The sequence below is a fragment of the Miniopterus natalensis genome, chromosome 1 (assembly GCF_054644295.1).
Source record: "Miniopterus natalensis isolate mMinNat1 chromosome 1, mMinNat1.hap1, whole genome shotgun sequence".
In the NCBI taxonomy this organism is placed as follows: domain Eukaryota; kingdom Metazoa; phylum Chordata; class Mammalia; order Chiroptera; family Miniopteridae; genus Miniopterus; species Miniopterus natalensis.
The window spans coordinates 158,948,609-158,972,338 of NC_142081.1; the positions used below are offsets into that span (position 1 = coordinate 158,948,609).

The 23,730-nt window shown below is 37.5% G+C and overlaps 1 protein-coding gene across 2 annotated transcripts; it reads left to right on the top strand.

Annotated features, from left to right (window-relative positions):
• The first annotated feature begins 394 nt into the window (after nt 1-394).
• Nucleotides 395-23,196, top strand: NUP54 (nucleoporin 54). Of its 2 annotated transcripts, XM_016207541.2 has the most exons (13): nt 395-487; nt 1,049-1,210; nt 4,083-4,166; nt 4,258-4,404; nt 7,098-7,324; nt 10,918-11,105; nt 12,054-12,250; nt 12,868-12,922; nt 13,329-13,422; nt 17,552-17,659; nt 19,208-19,327; nt 19,627-19,737; nt 22,382-23,196. In XM_016207541.2, exons 1-13 carry the CDS (start codon nt 421-423, stop codon nt 22,508-22,510), a joined length of 1,689 nt encoding a protein of 562 aa, XP_016063027.1. In that variant the 5' UTR covers nt 395-420; the 3' UTR covers nt 22,511-23,196. The 2 variants fall into 2 exon arrangements, with proteins under 2 accessions (XP_016063027.1, XP_016063026.1); XM_016207540.2 differs by lacking the exon at nt 1,049-1,210.
• The last annotated feature ends 534 nt before the right edge of the window (nt 23,197-23,730 follow it).

Sequence of the window (23,730 nt, forward strand, 5' to 3'; positions counted from 1 at the left end):
GTTGGATCTCGCCAACCCCGTCTTCACTACACACTGGTCCGCGCACCTTCTCCGGGGACCTCCCTCCGGAAGTCTGCGAGGCCCTCGGGTCGCACGGCCCCGCCACGGCCCCGCCACGGCCCCGCCACGGCCCCGCCACGGCCCCGCCACGGCCCCGCCACGGCCCCGCGCTCCTCCTGGGCTGTGACGCGCGCGCCCCGGACGCCGCGAAGCCCCCGGAAACTCGCCGGACGCGGGGCGTCCCCTCTCCGTCCTCCCCCCCGCCCCCGCCCGGCACCTTTCCTGCGTTCCGGCCTCGTGCGCTAGGGCAGGAAGCGGGCGGAACTCCGGCATCCGGAAGTTTCTTGGCCGGACCCAAAAGCGGAGTGCACCGAGTGTCGCTGTCGCGGGAGCAGCTGCTCGGCCCCTGGCTCCCGCGACATGGCCTTCAACTTTGGGGCTCCGTCGGGCACCTCGGGCACCGCCGCAGCCCCCGCAGCCCCCGCGGGTGAGTGATTCCCGGGACCTTCTCCTGGGGAGGCGGGGTGGTCTCTGGCCGGCCTCTGCTCCGGCTGGGGGTTCCCGGGGTTTCCTGCCGGGGCGGACACTTGGAGGGCTTCGGGAAAGGGCGGGCGGCGGCCGCGGAGGCTCCTGAGGGCGCCGCGGGGGGACTCGGGAGTCGACCCCGGGCCCTGCCCTCCCAGGGCTCGCTTCCCGCCGCCGAGGAGGGGGGCTGGACTCGGAGAGACGCGGGCGGCTCCGCGCTTCCCCTCCCCTCAGCCCGCAGCGCCCGCGGGAGCTCGCTCGGCTCCCGCAGCCGGGTCCCGAAAGGTTGGGGCTGGGGGCCCGGCCCCTCCGGCCCTCGATAGGGAACTTCCACGCTCCTCCTTCCGCTCGTCCCTACCTCTGCTTTCTTATGTGGAGCAAAGTGAAGGTTTGTCTTTTGTTCACTTCTGTGAAACTTCCTGCAGACTTTTCTAATACTATCTTGCTTTTTCTTTTTTTTTTTTTTCTTCCCCCCCTCTCCCCTTTTAAATTTTGTTTGTTTCTTTGCCTACACGCCTATCAGGATTTGGTGGGCTTGAGACTGCCAACTCCACCGCCAGTGGGTTTAATTTTGGGGGTTTCGGATTAACTGCTAATCCTGCAGTGAACTTTAATATTGGGAATTTCGGTGTTCCTACTACCTCGGCGACTCCGTTCAATTTTGGTAACAGTCTGGCAAGTGCAGGTAGATACTGCGGGTCGTATGTGTAACGAATGTTGGGAGCTGGAGTCCAAGAATATTTTGCGATTCCTGGAGTTTGAGGAAGAACAGACTTGACTGAGGAAAGGAAATGTATCTCCTAATGTCGAGTCAATAACATTTGTATCAAGCTTTTACTGTCTTAAGAGATTTGGTTTGGGGAAGTCTTGCAAGTTATAATGTTCCTTTGTTAAATTTGTATTTAATTGAACAGAATATAATTTCCAAGTGGCAAGAGTTTGGGAATGGATTATTTTTTAATAGAATATATCTTCTAAAATTATTAGGTATCTCTTTCAAAGTATAAGCTCAGCAGTAAGGTTCATTTTCCTGGGATTCTTGGACTCCTGCAGTCACTTTTTTTCATTTTTCCTGCATCTTTCATTGGAATTTCATTTGATTGTCCTTGTGTTTACCAAGAGAACACGTCTTATACGAACAGCAGTAACCTGTTTTGTTTTTTAACCTGTATAATAGTAATACATTTCTTTGTTCAGTTAGTACACATTTCTATAACATATGTAATTATGGAAGGAATCCCCAATTCTTTCCTGGAAAATTTAAGATACAGAGAGTGCAGTTTAATTTATTGTCAGCATTGAGTTCTAAAAGGTAGGCTAGACATCTTTGAATTCAAAAAGGTAATTATGAAGATTTTACTATCTAAATGGATTGTTTGAAGTTCATTGGAAAATTTGCAAAACACAAACTGTGTGTGTATGTGTATAAATTTAAAATAGATCTATGTGTACTTTATATACAATGACCCCATAGAAAAGTCTTATTCCTCAGCTGCTCGTATATGAATTTGTTGTCCATATTCCCTTACATTATGCCACTTATGCCCATGCCAATTATATGCATTTGGTAAACTTTATATCCTAAAACTTTTTTATTCCCTAAGACTTATTCGGGAAGTTCTGGTATTTTGTGCAGTCACTTGTTATTGTATCACCTTGGCACCTGACTCAAAAATGTTTTGAAAAATACTTGAAAATTCCAAAGATAAAATAATCCATTATCATTAAGATATATTTAAAGTGATTACATATTACTGTCATTTGGTATGTTTACTTTTCCCTGTTTGCTTAAAATTGGCACTGGGTGAAACAGAAACATTATTTTCAAATTTGTGTTTCCAGACAAAGCCACCCAGTTGTAATTCACCAACAATAAATTAATCTGTTGGTATCTACTTGATTTCATGTTCATTTGGAGTTATCATTGTTAAGTTTTGAGTTGTGATAATATAACTGTGCTTTAACTATTTTTATTTATATATATATGTTTGTTAACTTTGCCTTCAGCAAAGGGCTGATAGAAATTTTTGTCAACTTTTAAATTTTGTATCCTTGTAGACCCACTGTTAGTAATAAACATTTTTGGTATTATGGAGCATAATAAGATCCTGACTGATATTTTTATCATGTAGTCAATTCAGAGTATATCTTAGTTTTTTTATGGCAGTGAGGAGTAATGAAAAAAATTAAGAACAATGTTCAGTACTTTAGGTTATTTTTATTTTAAAAAGTTTACAGTTTTGCAGTACTGCACTAAAGCATACAAATAAATAGAGTGGTTGTGCCTGCATGCAACATGCAGTCTATTATTTTATTTTTTAATGTGTAGGGGTTGTTTTGTTTGTTTTTTAGAGAGAGAGAAAGGAAGGGAGAGGGAGAGAGAGAAACATTGATGTGAGCGAAACATTGATTGGCTGCCTCCTGCACTCCCTGTACTAGGGATCGAGCCCCCAACCTGGGCATGTGTGCCCTGACCAGGAATCAAACCAGCCACCTTTTGGTGCATGGGACCACATTCAACCAACTGAGCCATACAGGCCAGAGCGACGCGCAGTCTATTCTTGAGTAATTTTCCATATCAGAATTATATGATGAATATCAAAGGATTGGGTTTATTTTCTTTTTATATCCTCTATGTTACAATATTTATGAATCTGTCTCTTACACTACAAGTAGATCTGTCAGATTTGCCTCTGATAGGTATCAGAGTCCTGTGATAACTCTGCTCACTTTCCCTACCACTGCATTCCACGTGTGGTTTTTTTCCCCTTATCTCTTCCTTGAAGAAACACATTCTTGTATAGACTTCAGTGTATTGGTACGTTTTCTTTGAAAAGTTGCTTAGTCTCTAAGGAGAAATATAAGCTAAAGTAGAGTATAAATTAATTGACCAAAGCCAAGGTTGCAAACTGTCACCATACTCTGCCATTATGGTCTGTTTGGCACGCTATTTTAAAAACATTTGAATTAGTTGCCCCCCAAAAAAAAAAAAATTAGGGTTTAAAATTCTGTAAATTTCACGTAGAAAATCTATATCTTCTATTTCTTTTGGAAAAAATGGGAATATATGATACTGCTAAACTACCATTCTCCTGTAGCATAGTCTGCTGGAATTTAAGAACTGCTGCCATTTTAAAAAAAATGTTCACATTGAACAGTTCTACCACTCATTAATGTTATCAGCCTAAATCTTGTAGGCATTTGAATTTGCAACCGCTACTCTAAAAGTACATACGTAGTCATTTTAGAGTTTGTTAAATATAGTGGTCATAGGCTTAACATGTTTTCTCAGCTGTAACTGTTAATCATCCCTTTAGTTGAAGGGTACATATTGTATTGTGGTATTCTAGTTTAAATACTTGTTTATTTCTTGCAACATACTGACTTCTTGATTAGTAGAATAGTTTTTTTAAAAAATGTTGAAAGTAGAGAAGGGAAAATTAGATCAATATATTTTGTCTTTTTATGTAGCAGTTACTTATAAAATAATTTGAAAAAGAAATTACCTCTTATGTATACAAAGATCCTTTCTATTTTATTTACCCCATTGCAATTAGGTGGGTTCGGAGGATTCGGGACGACGTCTACAGCGGCAGGTTCTGCATTCAGCTTTTCTGCCCCAGCTAACACAGGCACTTCTGGTAAGAGGACAATTTAAGTCATTTGTAGAAGAAAATGAGCTAGAGGTCAGATTTTTTTTTAACTTACGCCATTTCAATTTCTCATTCAAAGGCCTCTTCGGCGGTCCTCAGAACAAAGGCTTTGGATTTGGTGCTGGTTTTGGCACAGCAGCTGGAGCTGGTACTGGTGTAGGCACTGGTTTGGGAACCGGACTGGGATTTGGAGGGTTTAATACACAGCAGCCACAGCCGCAAACGGGTAAGGGTGAGGCTCTTGCCTTTCTTCCCATATAAAGTGGTAGCAGTAGAGCTGACATCCAGTGTGCTGTTCAAAACACTTCAGTGGACAACTTTTTTAAAAAAATTATAAATATTATATTCCACAGGATTCCAAAAGCTACTTATCATGCTTATGTATGAGGATAACAACTGGGGAGAAGACTGACTGACATGATTAGGATTATAAGTTCTCTGTGTTTAGTGTCATTCCATTTAAATTTTTGTTGTTGCTAGAATAACAACATAAATATAGAAAACTGCACAAAAGTACAGCTTAATGAATTCTATATAAGGTGAACACCCTTGTAACCACTGCCTGTGGCAGGAGGTGGCCCTGGCCAGCCTCTTCAGAAGCCCTCCACATTCGCCTCCTAATCACTTCCCCATCAGAGGAACTATGTGGTCCTTTCTTTTATGACAATCACTTCCTTTTATAGTTTTGTCACTCGTGTGTAAACAGTATTGCTTTATTTGTCTTAAATCTTTGTAAGTTCCACTTTTAGCTCTCTTTCTTTTTTCTTTTGCAATTTGTTGAAGAAATCAGCTCCTTTTTCCTATAGAGTTTCTCAGTCAGGACTTTACTGATTGCATTCCTGTGGTATAATTTAACATATTCCTTTGTCCCCTATATTTCTTGCTATAAAGGAAAACCAGTGTCATTTGCTATGGAGAAAAGATCATCAAAACTAAGTACGAAGAGAGTATAATTGTGTTAATAGACTCTAGCCAGACACCTCTGTGCCTTAAGCTCTGAGCCTCAGACTTGTTCATCCCTTTGTTTAAAAGTGAGATAAGCCCAGCGGGTGTGGCTCAGTTGGTTGAGCATGGTCCCATGCACCAAGAGGTGATCAGTTCAGTTCCCTCTCTGGGCACATGTCTGGGTTGGGGACTTGATCCCCAGTAGGGGGCATGCAAAAGGCAGCTGATCAGTGTTTCTCATCAGTGTTTCTCTCTCTCTCTCCCTCTCCCTCCCTCTCTAAAATCAATCAAAACTTTTTTTAAAAGAAGTGAGATAAGCAGGTATCATGAAACATTAAAGGCATACTGGCACCAAACTGAGACTTTTCTAGAAAATATAACCAAATAATTAACAGGATTTTTCTCTTTTTTTCCTAGAAAAGCAAGCAAGAATTTATTGACCACAACAAAAACACACTTTAGGACAGTGAAACAAAGAAGGGCATAGAAGAAGCAACAGAAGAGCTTAGGCTCACTGGGAAGTTAGAGAAAAGGGGGCCTTGGAGACAGGTTCAGGGGGTTAGCTGGGATGAGCTGCCTCATGCCCATTGCTCCCCTGGTTGCAAGTCTTGTGGGGTCCCTTGGAGTTTAGAAAATATGTGCCTTTGGGGGAAGGAGAGAGGAAGGGGAATGGCACTTGTGTGTTCCCTGGAGGGAGAGCGCCTAAAGAGAATTTTTCCTATGTGAATTAGTCCATTTAGTAACTCAGCTGTTGCTTGACAGCTATATCATATACTAGGGGTACTTACGTACCTTGCACTTTGGAAATATTGATCTGATCTAGCAACTCTGCCCTTCTTTCTATTGGAGAAGTTGTAGCACAGAGATTAAATAACTTGCCCGAAGTTACCAGCTAAAGCTTTATCCTAGAATACTGATCGTTAGTCCATTTGTTATTTTCATATGTATTTCTTTGTAATAAGAGAAGGAAAAGTGATTAGTAACTGATACTGATAAACATTGATATAATGATTCTTACTGCTTATTTTGCATCTTCCAGTTTGTATTATTATACAAATATAACAGCACTAAAGGTTTAAAATATAATTTTGCAACTTTGCAAAATTTATTTTTCCATATCTATGTGCTTTTTTATTTTTTGGTGTGGGTCTAATATGGATCCAAATTTGTGGTTTAGTAATGGAGCTAATTGTATTAAGATGATATCTTTAGAAAAACAAGTTTAACATTATAAGGATTGGCCTCATGTTGGTTTCTTATTATTGTTATAAGAAAGTGTTAGAAATTTAGTGGCTTCAAACAACAAAAATGTATTATCTTACAGTTCTGTGGATCAGAAATCCAGAAATGGGTTTCACTGGGTTAAAATCTGTGTATCATCAGAGCTGTGTTACTTCTGGAGGCTTTAGGAGAGAATCTAGTCCTTTGCCTTGTCCAGCTTCTGGCCTCTGGATTTCTTGGCTTGTAGCTCCTTGCTCTGTCTTCAAATTTTACTTTGATACAGACTTCCCTCTTCCCTTTTAAGGATCCTATGATTATGCTGAATTCCCTCGGATAATCCCAACTTAATTTCTTTTTTCTTTTTTTAAAATATATCTTTATTGATTTCAGAGAGAGGAAAGGAGAGGGAGAGAGAGAGAAACATCAGTGATGAGAGAGTCATTGATCGAGCCCACAACCTGGCCATGTGCCCTGACCTGGACTCAAACCCCGATTGTCAGGATCCCAGGTCGACGCTCAACCACTGAGCCACACCCAGATAGGCCCAACTTAATTTCTTAATCATTACTTCAGAGTCTCTTTTGCTGTGTAAGGCAACATATTTACAGATTCTGGATATTAGGATGTGGACATCTTTGTGTGTGTCACTATTCTGTCTTCCATTGATTTTTTTTTTAAATACTAATTTTGTGTTGTATTTAGGGTCTGAATTGATTTTACTTTTTTAATACTAATTTTGGGGTATATTTTTAGCATTAGGTGGCCTCTTCAGTCAGCCTACACAAGCTCCTGCCCAGTCCAACCAACTGATAAATACTGCAAGTGCTCTTTCTGCTCCAACACTGTTAGGAGATGAGAGAGATGCTATTTTGGCAAAATGGAATCAACTGCAGGCCTTTTGGGGAACAGGAAAAGGATATTTCAACAATAACATTCCACCAGTGGAATTCACACAAGAAAATCCCTTTTGCCGATTTAAGGTATTAGTAGTGCTTTTGATTTTCACTTGAAGAGTGTGTATGAGAGAATATTATATTTGGATTAAAATAATACCAAGAAAACAATTGGTTTTTCAGTACTCTTTGAGCATTGTTTTAAAACTATAAAAATTATAAAACTGAAGTGATTTCATATATGCGTTTGAAGGTGATCAGAATATGACTGAAAGAAGGTATGACTAGAATGTAATTTATAACAGGAAAAAAATGTTAACAAAAGGGGAATGATCTGCTTGGCATCCATTAAAGGGAGACATAAAACTAGAATTTAGTAGTATTTATATAACATTGTCCAGGAAAGTACGCCCTAACCAGCATACAGGAGTATCTGTTCTGCTTGGCATGTATGAATCCTGTTGTCACTGTGCCAAAGCCATTAAAACAATGTAGTCTGTTTTCTGTGTTCTGATTCCGTGCCTGCCAAACAACCTTCTCATTTGAATTTGACTTCTCAGATTCTGTTCATCAGCCAGTGAGAGTATTTAGGTAAACTTGTGGTTTATCTTTAATAACAAATTCATACATTGCAATCCAGTTTACTTCAGCCTCTTTTGAGTTTTCTTGGCCTTTGTCAGTCTCTTAAACCTAATAGATGTGTCCATAAGCCTATGTTTGGAGCTCAAAGCTTAGAATCAAACCCTGAACATGGTTCGACAATGGAAAGTGACCAGCTGATCTTGTTAGAGAACATCTCTTTATCTTAACACTGACAAAGAAGTTTTGGGTTTATTTGAGTGTGTGTTTGGAATTTTAATACCTTTATTTAGTGACTAAGACATATATAGTAGACATAGGTTGAATAATAACAGTTTTTCCTTTTTTTTAAAGTTGACAACATGTATGATTAAAATGCATAATAAACTAATCTAGAGTGAATTTAAGTTCGTTTTAAAAACTTGTATTATAAGTGGTGACAAATGAGCAAAGACTTCTATCTAAAAGAGTAATTCTCTAGAAAGATATAGTTTGTCATATCTAAAACTTAACACATTTCATACCGCTCACGAGTTTTCTCGTGTTTCGCGCGCCATCTGTTAAGGACCGCTCACGAGTTTTCTTGTTTTTCACGCGCCATCTGTTATGGACCTTAGATGTCAACGCACTGTCTTGTCCACATCGAGTGAAGCGATCTCATTGGTGGAAACCATGCAGGTCAATCTACGAAAAACTATATAATTGCACGAACCCATAAAGCATTGCAGTTACATTGTATTTTGGTTATTTGAATAGTCTTCGTCTTCAAGTTCCTGGCGCTTTTAGAAATGCCCTCTCTCAGAAAAAGGAAGGAAACCAATGAAACTGATACACTTCTGGAAGTATTTAACAATAATTTATCAGATATTCCTAGTGAGATCGAAGATGCGGATGACTGTTTTGACGATTCCGGAGACAACTCTACTGATTCTACTGACAGTGAAATTATTAGACCTGTAAGGAAGCGCAAGGTGGTGGTGCTTTCAAGTGGTTCCGACGCTGACGAAGCTACTGATAATTGTTGGTCTGAAATTGACGCACCACCATGCTTACAAATGTTTGAAGGTCATGCTGGGGTCACTACATTTCCGTCTCAGTGTGACTCTGTACCCTTTGTGACCAGTCTCTTTTTTGGTGATGAATTGTTGGAGATGTGCAAAGAGCTGTCCAACTATCACGATCAAACCGCAATGAAACTCAAAACACCATCTAGAACACTGAAGTGGTCTCTAGTTACACAGAAGCACATCAAGAAATTCCTTGGCCTAATTATTCTGATGGGTCAAACAAGAAAAGATAGCTTGAAAGACTATTGGTCAACAGATCCTTTGATATGTACCCCTATATTTCCACAGACAATGAGTCGCCATAGATTTGAGCAGATATGGACATTCTGGCATTTCAATGATAACGCCAAAATGGACAGTCGCTCAGGGAGACTTTTCAAGATCCAACCTTTGCTGGATTATTTCCTTCATAAATTTTGAACAATATACAAACCAAAGCAACAGTTGTCTTTGGACGAGGGAATGATTCCATGGAAAGTACGTTTAAAATTTCGCACGTACAACGCAGCGAAAATAACAAAATACAGTTTACTTGTTCAGATGGTGTGCGAGAGTGACACCGGCTATATTTGCAATATGGAGATATACGCTGCTGAAGGAAAGAAATTGCAAGAAACTGTTCTTTCAGTCCTTGGACCCTATCTTGGCATATGGCACCATATTTACCAGGATAATTATTACAATGCTACATCTACTGCTGAATCGCTGCTACAGAACAAAACTAGAGTCTGTGGGACTACTAGGGAGAGTAGAGGTTTACTGCCAAATTTGAAAATGAAAACATCAAGAATGAAGAAAGGTGACATAATATTTTCCAGAAAAGACGATATTCTTCTCCTAGCATGGAAAGACAAGCGGGTTGTCCGAATGATATCAACAGTCCATGACACTTCTGTCTCGACAACAGGAAAAAAAAATAGAAAAACGGGAGAGAATGTTGTAAAACCTACCTGCATCAAGGAATACAATGCCCATATGAAAGGCGTTGACCGTGTGGATCAATTCCTTTCCTGTTGTTCCATTCTAAGGAAAACGAAATGGACAAAAAAAGTAGTGCTGTACCTTATAAACTGTGGACTTTTCCGGAAAAATTCATTTAGAGTGTACAATGTCTTCAATCCACAAGCAAAAATGAAGTATAAACAGTTTCTGCTGTCGGTGGCGAGAGACTGCATAACGGATGACAATAATGAAGGCTCTCCGGGACCAGAGACAAATCTGTCCAGCCCTTCGCCTGGGGTGCAAGGAGAGCACCTTGTAAAGATCCACCCAAAAGGTTGTCAGGTGACATGAAGCAGCATGAACCTATGTGTATTCCAGCGAGTGGAAAGAAAAAATTTCCTACGAGAGCCTGCAGAGTGTGTGCCGCCCATGGAAAAAGGAGCGAATCTAGATACTTATGTAAATATTGTTTGGTCTCTCTTCATAGAGGAAAATGTTTTATGCAGTACCATAGGTTAAAAAAGTACTAGGAACTTTAATTGTTTAATTGTTTTTGTAAATAAAAATGTTATAATTATTGAAAAACAACACCTAAAGTGCATTATGATCTGTAGTTATGATGATTTAAGTAACGTGCAGTTTACCCCAAAACGTGCGGTCCCTGGCGTATTGTATGTCTTAGAGATTTCTATGCGGTACGCAATGTGTTAAGATTCCATGAGTCTAATATATAGTAAAATAACTTACATTTTGGTCCATGACTCCTGCAGTCATTTTTATGACTTTCAGAGTTGTTTCAACAGTGTGTAATTGCACCCAACAGCAATGAATATCAAAGATTTTCAGAGGCAAAAACTACTTACTCTGTTGAAAAGGAATTTTTAATTTCACTCTACAAGTTTGTTATTTCTGGGGCAAAATAATTTCTCTTTATAATTGTGCAACCTCCTAGGGCACAAGGAGATAAGAATCATTATTTCCTTCACTACCAGACATTGTTTCCCCATTTGGCAGATATGAAACTATTAATATTAAATACTGGATTTAAGACCTGTACATATTTTTGATATTATTTATTTTGTCATTCCACAGGCAGTAGGTTATAGTTGTATGCCCAATAATAAAGATGAAGATGGGCTAGTGGTTTTAGTTTTCAACAAAAAAGAAACAGATATTCGAAGCCAGCAGCAGCAATTGGTAGAATCATTGCATAAAGTTTTGGGAGGAAACCAGACCCTTACAGTAAATGTAGAGGGTATTAAAACATTGCCAGATGATCAGTAAGTATACAATAAATATACTCTTTATTTCTCTATGCCTTGGTCCAGAGAGTGAGCAAGCATTTTTGTTGCCAAATCCCCAGTTAAATCTCAGAGCAGAATTCTGTTTCTCAGCTAATGACTCTTCAGTATTTATATAGAAACATTTAAAAGCTTTTTTCTTAATCTTGGATTTTATAACTTATTGGATGCTAATAATTTTTTAGATTTTTCACTTAGACACAGGAAGAAACATTAATCATGGCTGTGTGCATATCAGGGGCCACAAAGATATTAATGGGAAGTTTTCACTGATTACTATTCGTGTTCATTCATGGATAAATATGATTAACTTCCCTTGTCCTATTACTTTCATACTTAGTGGCAAGACATTTGCTTTAGGATATAACTGAAATCAGATTTTACTTCTTGGTCTTACTTACAGTGAAGCAACCCATAAGCCTCAACAGAATCTCCAAAGTACTTAAATCTAGAAAAAATAAATATTTACATAGAACTTTGCAGCTAAGCAAACTTGTGACAGATATTATCTTATTTGCCTGTCTCATTTTAACTTTATCACTCAAGTTTATTTATAAGAACAGAACATTAAGTAAGAGTTTTTTATTTTTTAAGATTTAAGCACTGGCCAGGTAGCTCAGTTGGTTAGAGCGTCATCCCGATATGCCAAGGTTGTGGGTTCCATTTCTGGTCAGGGTACATGTAAGAAGCAACCAATGAATTCATAAATAAGAAACAACAAATCAGCCCCTCCTCCCCGCCTACCTCTCCCTCCTTCTCTCTCAAATCAATAAATTAAAAATAAATATTTAAGAAAAATATTTAATTCCCTTATGAAACAGCCATTTCTTAATTCAGCTAGTGCCCTTTTAAAATCACATGCTACATTGATATTTGTGCTATGAGTTGTATGTTCCATATTTTATAACTTGGCTATTTTTTCCCCAGGACAGAAGTTGTCATTTATGTTATTGAACGTTCCCCAAATGGTACTTCAAGAAGAGTTCCAGCTACAACACTATATGCCCATTTTGAACAAACCAATATAAAAACACAACTGCAGCAACTTGGTGTAACCCTCTCTATGACTAGAACAGAACTTTCTCCTGCTCAGATCAAACAGCTTTTGCAGAATCCTCCTGCTGGTATGTTTCTATACTCAGAGTTGAGGAAATAAGACTTAGGGATACATGCTTCCTCTATTTTGGGAGGTGTTGGTTGGTTATTAATGTTAATAAAACCAGTGTCAGCTTGTCACGTTTCTGCTTATTTGGGACATAGTTCTCAATTTTTTATTTCATTTATTCATCTAGTTTTTTTTAACATATAGCTAATATGTTTGTTAGAAATTTTAGGAAATAATGAACTAAAGAAATAGTCTATAATCCATCTACCCGGAGGTAATTTACTCATAATTTTTTTTTTTCTAGTTTATCTCGTTTTAACTGAGTCTTCAAGTAAAACCTGAATGTGTTCTTATCATGAAAGATTCTCTCATGTCCTTTCCTCATTTTCTGTTAGATTTTTTTTTAGTCTTTTCTGATTTATAGCTCTATAATCTACTATTTTATAGGTTGTAGGTATTTTCTATCTAGTTAAACCTTTTTTTAGCTTTACCTTACAAAAATTTTTATTTTTATAGTCATATTTGTCATTTTTCATTACAGCTTACGGGTTTTGTTCTTACTTTGGGAATGCCTTTCATACAAATGTTATAAAAATGGAAAATAGTTCTTTTAGAAAAAATATTTCTTTGTGGTAGGTGTTGATCCTATTATCTGGGAACAAGCCAAGGTGGATAACCCTGATTCTGAAAAGTAAGTGTATCTTCATCTTGTTTCCATATAAGAACTAATATTTACTACTAGGGCAGCAAACAAATGCAAGCTATTATAATTCTTACATTTTAGGTGAGTTTCCTTTTTTTCTATTGCTTTTTAAAGGATGTTGACTATGGTAAGGCAGCATGTTGTGGAGAAAACATTGAAAACTGAGTACCAGTACCTTAATTATATTTGTGTTTAAAAATGCAACCTTTTACTTATTTGTAAAATATGGAGGTTGAATAAAATCTCTTTGATGTTACAAAGTCATAGTTCTGTCTTTAAACTCTAGAAATTTAATGTGAAATTATATGAATGTTATTATGAAAAGTTTATTCACTTCTTATATTTTGTAATAGTAGACTTAAGGTCTGAAAATTAACCACTTGCATTTCTTCAGGTTAATTCCTGTACCAATGGTGGGTTTCAAAGAACTTCTTCGAAGACTGAAGGTTCAAGATCAGATGACTAAGCAGCATCAGACCAGATTAGATGTAAGCATTTACCTTCCCTCTGGCCCTGGGATCAGAGACACTTCTTTTTACCATGTATGCTAGTTATTAACTAATTGTGTCTTATAGGGGACAATATAGTGTATACGCAAATTAGCAATTGTAGTTTTATACAACTTTATTATAGTCTCCAAAATCATGTACATCTGATTTGGTATATTTCAACAATGAATTTAAAATTGTTGGCTTAGCAAATTAATTAGACTTTCATTTTCAGTTCCAGCCAGGGAATGCATATTATGTGCTTTATTAAACACTTTTATTTATGGGGTCTTATGAAAACAAAGGCTATAATTATGATTATGTTGTCATAGTATATTTGTAGGTTAAAGAAACAAATTTAAATTACTGAATGCTTAAGTCTACATAATATTTTCTAAAGTAGACTTTTGTAATTAAATACCTAAAGTTTCTTAAAGGTCATCTGCAAATTCTCTAAATGGAATTCTTGATGAGCTGTCGTTTAGATTCTTTTTGAGTAATGAAAAGCTACTGTTTTATGAGGAAATCCATTTCACTGTCAGCTAGCTCTAAGTGATACAAATTCCCTTTCTTACATTGATCCAGTATCTGCCTTATTATAAATTAACACCCATTTTCTCTGGCATTGCTTTGTAGGTAATCACTGTGCTTCCTATGACAGCTCTACAGATACTTGAACATCATAATCATTTATTCATTTTCATGTTAGTTTCTCTGGCCGAAAATTCCCGCATGATTTTGCATTTGACATGATTTCTGGACCCTTCATTACTTTAGGTTTTCATGGATTTTTCTCTGGTTTTGTTTATAATTTCATTAATTTCTACTCCTAACCATTTCCTTTATTCTGCTTGCTTTGAGTTTATTTCTCTAGTTTCTTAAGGTAGCAGCTTAAGGTTATTAATTTGAGACCTTTTGTCTTTTCTAATATAAGCATTTAATGCTATTAATTTCCTTGTAAGCACTGTTTTACCTAAATCCCACAAATTTTGATAATGTTTTAGTTTCATCTTTGATCCAGTCAAAATATTTTCTGATTTCCCTTGAGAGTTCTATTTGACTGTTGGATTTTTTGACGTAATGGATTATTTATTTTTAATTAAATTTAATTTTATTAAATTTATTGTGGTGACAGTGGTTAATAGGATCATATAAGTTTCAGGTGTACCTTTCGGTGATACATGATCTGTATGTTGCATTGTGTATCCATAGCCCAAAGTCAAATCATCTTCCATCATTAGATATTTGGCTCCCTTTACCCCACCCACTACTCCCAACCCTTCCCTCTGGCAACCACCACACTATTGTCTGTGTCTTAAATCATATGGTTCTTAGCTTTTTCTGACTGACTTATTTCGCTTAGCACAATATTCTCAAGGTCTATCCATAGTGTCTCAAATGGCAGTATTTCATCTTTTCTTATGGCTGAGTAGTATTCTGTTGTATACATGTACCACATCTTCTGTATCCAGGCCTGGATTATTTAGAAGTATTTTCATTTCCAAGTGTTTGGAGATTTTCCTGTTATTGTGTTGTTGATTTCTATTCTAATTCTTATTATGGTTAGAGAACTTTGTATGACCAATTCTTTTAACTTTGTTAATGGTTTTTAACCCATATGCCTTTGAAAAAGATGTGTATTCTGCTGTTCTTGGGTGTAGTTTTCTGTTATTGTGAGATCTAGTTGGTAGATAGTTCAGTTCTTGTATAATCTTGTTGATTTTGCTGTTTAAGTAGTTCCATTATGAGAGGAGAGTTGAAGTTTCCAGCTACAATTGTTGATTTGTTTTTTTCTCCTTTTTGTTCTACCATTGTGGTCAAAGAAGATGCTTGATATGATTTCAATCTTCTTAAATTTACTAAGACTTGTTTTGAGATCTAACGTGTACTCTGGAACAGCATACTGTTTTACAGCAAACTTTTTATAAGTAGAAAGAGTACACTCTAAAATAATGGTAAAAAGTATAGTGTGGTAAATACATAAACCAGTAATGTAGTCGTTTATCATCAAGTATTATGTACTGTACATAAATGATACTTTTATGTTACTGGCAGCTCAGGTTTGTTTACACCAGCATCACCACAAACATGAGTAATGCATGAGCTAAAACCTTAAGACGAGTTTGATGTCACTAGGCAATAGGAATTGTTCAGCTCCATTATAATCTGACAGGGCCACTGTCATATGTACATTAGGTCATTTACCAAAACATGGTTATGCAGCGCATGATTGTATATCATATTTGAAGTGAGTTCTTTGTAAGTAGCATAAAGTTGGGATTTAGGTCCCAAACATTGAGCCAAGTTGTAAATGCAAAGGAAAAGTTCTTAAACGAAATAAATAAAAAGTGCTACTCCAGTGAATACACATATGATAAGTGAAACAGTATTATTGCTGATATGAAGAAACTTTTAGTGTCTGGATAGAAGATGAAACTAGCTACAGCATTCTTTTATGCCAACGCCTAATCCACAGCAAGGCCAGCAAGGCCTCTCTTCAGTTCTGTGAGGCTGAGGGGAAGTTGCTACAAAAAAAAAGTTTGAAGCTAGCAGAGGTTGATTCATGTGGTTTAAGGAAAAAGCTGTGTCCATAACATGAAAGTGCAAGGTGAACAGCAAGTGCTGATGTGGAAGCTGTAGCAAGTTATCTAGAAGATCTAGCTAAGATAATTAATGAAGGTGGCAACACTTAACAACAGATTTTCAATGTAAACGAAATAGCCTGATACTGGAAGATGCCACCTAGGACTTTCATAGCTAGAGCAGAAAAGTCAGTGCATGGCTTCAAAGCTTCAAATGACAGACTGACTCTCTTCTTAGGGGCTAATGCAGGTGGCGACTTTAAAGTTGAAGCCAATGCTCCTTTACCATTCCAGAAACCTAGGGTCCTTACGAATTATGACAAATCTACTCTGCCTATGCTCTCTAGATAGAACAACAAAACTTGGATAACCACATATCTGTTTACAGCATGGCTAAATGAATATTTTAAGCACTGTTGATACCTACTGTTCAGAAAAATGGATTCCTTTAAAGATAATTACATTGACAATGCACCTGGTCACCCAAGAACTCTGATGGAGATATGCAATGAGATTAATGTTTTATGTCGTTACTGATTTCAGAGAGGAAGGGAGGAGGAGAGGGAGGGAGGGGGGGAGAGGGGGAGAGAGAGAGAGAGAGAAACATCACTGATGAGTCATTGATTGGCTGCCTCCTGTACGTCCCACACTGGGAATTAAGATTGCAACCAGGGCATGTGCCCTGACCAGGAATGGAACCGTGATTTCCTGGATCATAGGTCAGTGCTCAACCCCTGAGCTACACTGGCCAGGCTAATGTTATTTTCATTTTTGCTAATATAATATCCATTCTGTAGCCCATGAGTCAAGGAGTAATTTTGACTTTCAAGTCTGCTATTAATTAAAAAATACAATTCATAAGGCTATAGCTGCCATAGAGAGTGATTCCTCTCATGGATCTAGGCAGTCAGTTGAAAACCTTCTGGAAAGGATTCACCATTCTAGACGTCATTGAGAACATTTGTGATTCATGGGAATAAGTCACAATATCAATTTTTCCATTCATGGCCTGATTGTTGGCTCTCTTCCATAATAATACTTTAAGTTACTTATTTCTGAAGTATATGTTTTATTTTCCTACATATTTTGCCTCATCAGTAAATTTCCTAGAGCTCTAAAGAAATTTTTGAATGGTACTTTTTAAATTTTAGATGTAAAACCCTGGCCGGGTGACTCAGTTGGTTGGAGCATCATTCCATACACCAAAAGTTGTGGGCTCGATTCCCAGTCAGGGCATATACATAGGTTGTGGGTTTGATCCTTGGTTGGGGTGCAAACAGGAGGCAACCAGTTGATGTTTTGCTCTCTCTCTTTGTCTCCCTTCCTCAAATCAATAAACATGTTCTCAGGTGATGATAAAAAACAAATTTTATATGTACAAAGGGTTAGAAATATAAAGACAGATTTAAAGAGAGTTTATAGTTTTAGAGATGAATCTCAGGTTTATCTTAGAAATTAGACTTTGTATATAGGTCAACCTGATAAATAGTTATGACATATATGTATATGTACTCGATTTACCTTTAAATTTTTTTTTAAAAAAACAGATTATATCTGAAGATATTGGTGAATTACAGAAGAATCAAACTACAACTATGGCCAAAATTGCACAATACAAGAGGAAACTCATGGACCTTTCCCATAGAACCTTACAGGTAGTAATCTGGGTATTTTTTTCAAAATTTATAAGACTATATATGTGATAGAAGTGCTAAACATGGATTTTTTTGTAATAGAAAAAAATGAACTAAAAGGTAATAATAATAGTCCAAAACTGAAAATAGCAACCTTTCTCAGTAAAATCTGTAAGTTGGAGAAGTGCTCTCACAGGATTGGTGAAGAAAGTTAAAAAAAATACTATAGAATTCATATCTTATTGAGAGGGTAGGGGGAAGCAGGAATAAAATCAATCACCTTGCCCTGGCTGGTGTGGCTGGGTTGGTTGGAGCATCATCCCATATACCAAAAGGCGGGAGGGTTCAAATAAATTATAGAATAAGTTATAGAATGTGGTAAGATGGATGAATACAAAATAAATGTACAAAGTCGATGTTTAATACTGTCAATGGAAACAGGAAAATATTCTTTTCACCGTGATGAAAAACTATAAAATACTTAGGAATAAATTTATGAGGAAAATATAAAATTTGAATTGATGATTACAAATAGACATAAAGTATGACAAAAGTGGGATTTCAATTTAGTGGGTTTAATAAATAATGGAGTAACTGACTATCCATCTGGAAAATATTAAAATTGGACCACTGCATCACACCACACACAAAAATAAAGTGGATTAAAGACTTACTCTAAGAAATTTATGAGGCTAGGGATTGGACTTTTGGCTAGAAAGCCAGAAACTATAAAATAAAATTGGCTACATAAGAATTAGAAAACTTTATTACAAAAGATACCAAAAGGAAGTTATTTGTCAATAGTTAAGTGATAGATTTCAGAAAAAAACAAATTTGAATATGGAAACAGCACAGATTTTAGCTTTGTAGTGTAAATACTCATCTCATACAGAGATCCTATAATTTGACAAGAAAAAAAAATTGAAATATAGGCAAAGTGTGAAAAGGCAGTTCATGTGAAAATGCAGATTCAAGAAAAGATGTGTGCTCCCTTTACACTCATCAATTTGGGAAAAACTTAACTACAACCAATAGGAATGTGGGGAAGAGTATACATGTGACTTGTGAATTTAAATTCTTAGGATCTTTTGAGAAAGCAATCTGCCAGCTTCTATTAGACTGAAAACATACTTTTAAACCCAGCAATCTCATTCTTGGGGTCTATGTCAGTAAATAAAGATATATATATATACACACACACACACACACATATACACACACGCGCGCGCATGCATGCATATATATATATGTATGTATATATGTTTATTACAGCATTGTTGACAGTGTCAAAACTAGAAACAAAATATATGCCCGTCAATAGGGGAATTGAATAAGTTATTGGTTAGTAATGCATGAAAAATTATGACCATTGAAAACATCAATGTACTAATGTAATTTGACTAATAAAAATAGACAAACGTGATTCAGATCTTGAAGTAAGGTTCACACTATGTTGTTAGTATATTATTCAGCTGATTTCTTTAAATTTGTGATTTCTGACTGTAATAAAATTACTTGCATAACTGGAAAGAGATGATTCTATCGGTATCGGTGGGTTTCTTTGTGTAGGTCCTAATCAAACAAGAAATTCAGAGGAAGAGTGGGTATGCCATCCAAGCTGATGAAGAGCAGTTGCGAGTTCAGCTAGATACAATCCAGTGTGAGCTAAATGCACCTACTCAGTTTAAGGTAAGCACTGGCACAGCCCTAAAGGTAGACCATGTTTCAGGGGGTCTGCAGAAAACACTGGTCTTCAGAAAGAGGGGTTTTGTATACTTGTTTGTCCTCATTAATCAAAGCTTCCTTTCCAAAGTAGACTCTTAATCACGGTGCTTTGGGCTTGTATTAATATTTCTAATAGTGTACAGAGGAAAGAGAGCAGTTAGACACCTGTAAGAGAGTAGTTACCACCCTTTAAAAGGAAACTTTCTCTTTTAGAAGTGGTGGCTGCTGATAGCAGTTGTGATTTGACTCAGTCTTATTTTCAGGGCCGACTAAATGAACTGATGTCCCAAATCAGGATGCAGAATCATTTCGGAGCCGTCAAATCTGAAGAGAGATATTACATAGATGCAGATCTGTTAAGAGAAATCAAGCAGGTAAGTGTTGCACTAGTGTGCGTTTTTAAAAAATCCTCCCAAGGACATGCTTGTTGATTTTAGAGTGTTGGGGGGGGGGGGGGAGTGTGAGGGAGAACATCTGTTGGTTGCTGTTGCCTTCCGTATGTGCCCAGCTGGGGACTGAACCCGAAACCTCGGTTTGTGCCCCGACCGGGAATGAAACCTGCAAGCTTCCTGTGCGGTGCATGGGCTGACACTCCAACTGAGCCACACCAGCCAGGGCTAGTGCGCACTTTTTAAAAAGGTCATCACCACTTCATATCCATTGGGCTGTTGTAAAAACACCACCACAGACAGTAGTGCTGATGAGTATGTGAAGGAAATGGAAGCCTTGTGCATTGCGGTGGCAGAGTGAGATGGTACAGCCGCTGTGGGAAGCAGCTCCTTAAAGAATTAAACATGGCGCTACCACATGATCCCACAGTTCTACTTCTGGGTAGGTACCTACAGGAATTGAATCCAGGAACGCAGATATTTGTATACCCATGTTCATAGTAGCATCATTCACTATAGCCAAGATGTGGGAGCTGCCCAAGAGTTGTAGATGGATACGTAGGTAAACAAAACGTTCCCTATTACGATTCTACTTCTATGAGGCGCCTGGGGTACTCTAATTCATAAGAGTAGAATGGTAGCGTCCAGGGGCTCAGGGGAGGGGAAATGGGGAATTAGTATTTAATAGGTACAGAATTTCAGTTTGGAAAGATGAAAAAGTTCTAGAGGTAGATGGTAGTGATTGTTTCATACTGTGGATGTACTTCATCTACTGATTTGTACACTTAAAAATGGTTAAAATGGGCAGTTTTTGTTATTGTAAGTAAATTATTCACTTCCCCACCCCCACAAAAATAAAGAGGTAATAGAGACACCAAAGTTCCGTAGACCCTGCTATTCAATGTGTAGGCCCAGCAGCACCAGGGAGGTCATTAAAGTGCAGAATTTGTCCTTACTCTAGACCTACTCAGTAATACATTAAATGTATCCGTATGTACATTAAAGTTTAAGAAGTAACTGCTTTATATCTTACCTTCCCAACCTGTATGACACATAGAAATGATAAATATGTAGTTATTGATCCCCTAAGCCTTCAGGTGTCCTGGTGAAGGTTGGGGTGGCCAGAACCTCCAACTATTTGTCTAAGGCTCACATTGTAAGAACAAGTTGAAAAGTACTGTTCTAGCTTATTTTCATTAATATAAATACAGATTGGTTTAATGAAAACTGTCCAACTATTGAGTATCTATAAAGAAAATATATTAAGGCAGTAAACTTTGTGAAATATTACGTAAGACTGTTAGCATGGCCTTGAGAATTTTAGGTATTTTTAAATGTCACCAACAATTCTGATTTTATTGTATGCTTTAGAACAGTTATTTCCATTTTATGCAATTAAAACTAGTTTGGCTCCTAGGTTGTTGGATAGTATGCATACATTCAATTATATTCCATTGTAAACATTTGCAATAAAATTAACTGAAAGATTCTAGCACATTGGAATAAAGAACTATATTAAAGAGTTTATGTATGTAGTAGAATGGGGAGTAATGTAAACACCTGCCTAAAACGATGAAAAGCGAGTGTTTTGTTTTGGGATTGAATCATGGCTCATCACCTACTGCATGACCTTGAGCATGTTACCTGAACCTCATTATCTGTAGACGAGATAATAATTGTACCTGAAAAGGTGCTCAAAAGGATTTTAAATTAATTAATACCTATGAAGCTCTTTAAATTGCCTTAACACCTAAGACAGACTCTTTAAAATGTCAGCAATTGCCCAGCTGGTGTGGCTCAGCGGTTGAGCATCAACCCATGAACCAGGAGGTCACAGTTCGATTCCTGGTCAGGGCACATGCCTGGGTTTTGGATTTGATCCCCAGCAGGGGGTGTGCAGGAGGCAGCCAGTCGATTCTCATTATTGATGTTTCTGTCCCTCTCTCCCTCTCTGAAATAAAAACATTTTAATGTTAGCAATTATAGTTAACACCATTATTGTCACTATATACTTTGTGCTCTAAAACATGATTATTTTGCTAGTCTGTGTTTGAGTACTTTCTTGCATTTTCAGTATCATACCCTTTGTTTTTATTAAGGGCTAATAAAAGGAATCTAAAAAACATATGCTTCTGTAAAATTTCTATTGAAGATATTGTTCATTACATTTGTTTGATCTTATTGCTTTTTACAGTATGTGTTTTACTGTAGGTCATATAAAAAGTATTAGCAGCCCTAGCCGGTTTGGCTCAGTGGTTAGAGCCTCGGCCCGCCAGACTGAAGATGTCCAGGGTTCGATTCTGGCCAAGGGCACGTACCTTGGTTGCAGGCTCAATCCCTGGCCCGGGTCGGCGCACGAGCAGGAGGCAACCAGTTGATGAGTCTCTCTCACATCGATGTTTCTCTCCCCCCTCCCTCCCCTTCTCTCTTCCACTCTTGCTAAGCAGTGGAAAAAATATCCTGGGGTGAGGATTTTTTTTTAAGTATTAGCAAAAGATAAATGTGCATGCCCACTATATTTAGAGCATCTACAGAGTGCTGTATTGCTAGTAAAATAGTCCTTTTTCCTGTGAGTGGCTTGTAGTTTAATAGAATAATGTATTAATATATATTTTTTAATTCCTTCTAGCATTTGAAACAACAACAGGAAGGCCTTAGCCACTTGATTAGCATCATAAAAGATGATCTAGAAGATATAAAGTTGGTAGAACATGGATTGAATGAAACCATCCACATCAGAGGTGGTGTATTTAGTTGACAGATCACAAACTTGTTAAAGGTTCGTGAACTGTATCTTCTTGCTACATCAGGCCTTCCCTAAAAAAGAAACTGACCACACATGGAGAAAAAAAGAAAATCCTCTTCTGGCTTGGTTTTTGAGGAGGTTACTGACAAATTATTGTTCTTCAGATTCGAAATAAGTCACTTCACAGCTCTTCAAAGACAGCCTTTGGAAGATTCCATCTAAAAGCTGTTATTTACTTTGAGAAGTACATAATTAACAAAAACATGTACTATTATACATTTTTACAGCGGCATTTTTCTTAAGAATAATCAGTGTTTAATGATTATTCTCCATTGAGCCTGTACTATGCTTTCCATAGCAAGTAAATATGCAAGATCTACTTTGCACATAAAATGTATGACTACTTGGCTGTTGGAGATTTGTACTTCAGTTTTTATATTTGTGAATTCACCCTTGGGAGGAGTAAAGAAATTCAAGAGTATTTAATGATTAATGTGGTTTTCTTTTCATTCTATAAAAGATTTGAAAATATATTTTTATATTATTTTACTTATTTGAAATTTACAGAACACCCTTATAAGCAATTAGGATATAATAAAATTACATTTTATCATTTTTGCAACTTTGTTTTTTAAACCTTTTTATTTCTAATAAAGATGAAAACAAATAAATTCTTGATTGTAATTACTTTTATGAAATTCTGTCTGGTGCTTTATTTGGCTCTGGGAGAATGACCATTGATGTCTATTACAATTCAAGAATTTTAGTCTTTCCTTGTTTTAAAGTCTGATTTTTCCCTCCAAAGGAAAAAATATCAATGCTTATCTGACTTGGCAAATAAAACTTCAGATACCATCTAGGATAGAGAATTTCCTAATATATCATTAGTATCTAGAAACACTAGAAAATCTGAATCATAATGTGAAATAGTCATTCACAACCAGATAATTTTAAGCAATTTTTCTTACTACAAAATGCATACCTGGGCTTGGCTCCCTCTGGGAAATGCTTTAACTTTGCATTTCTGTGTGATGCGCTGGCGTGAATCTTGCCACTGTGCCGTCCTCTGAGACCGACTGAAGGAACCTCTGTCCAGCTGCAGGCGAGGTGACAGTTGTGTAGGAGACTGGCTGCTAGTAGACTGCAGCCACTTTCGCCAAGGTCCGGCCCGCAAGCGTGTTGTACTACATACCACCCATCCTGTTCATCATTCCTCACGGCTGCAGTTCCAG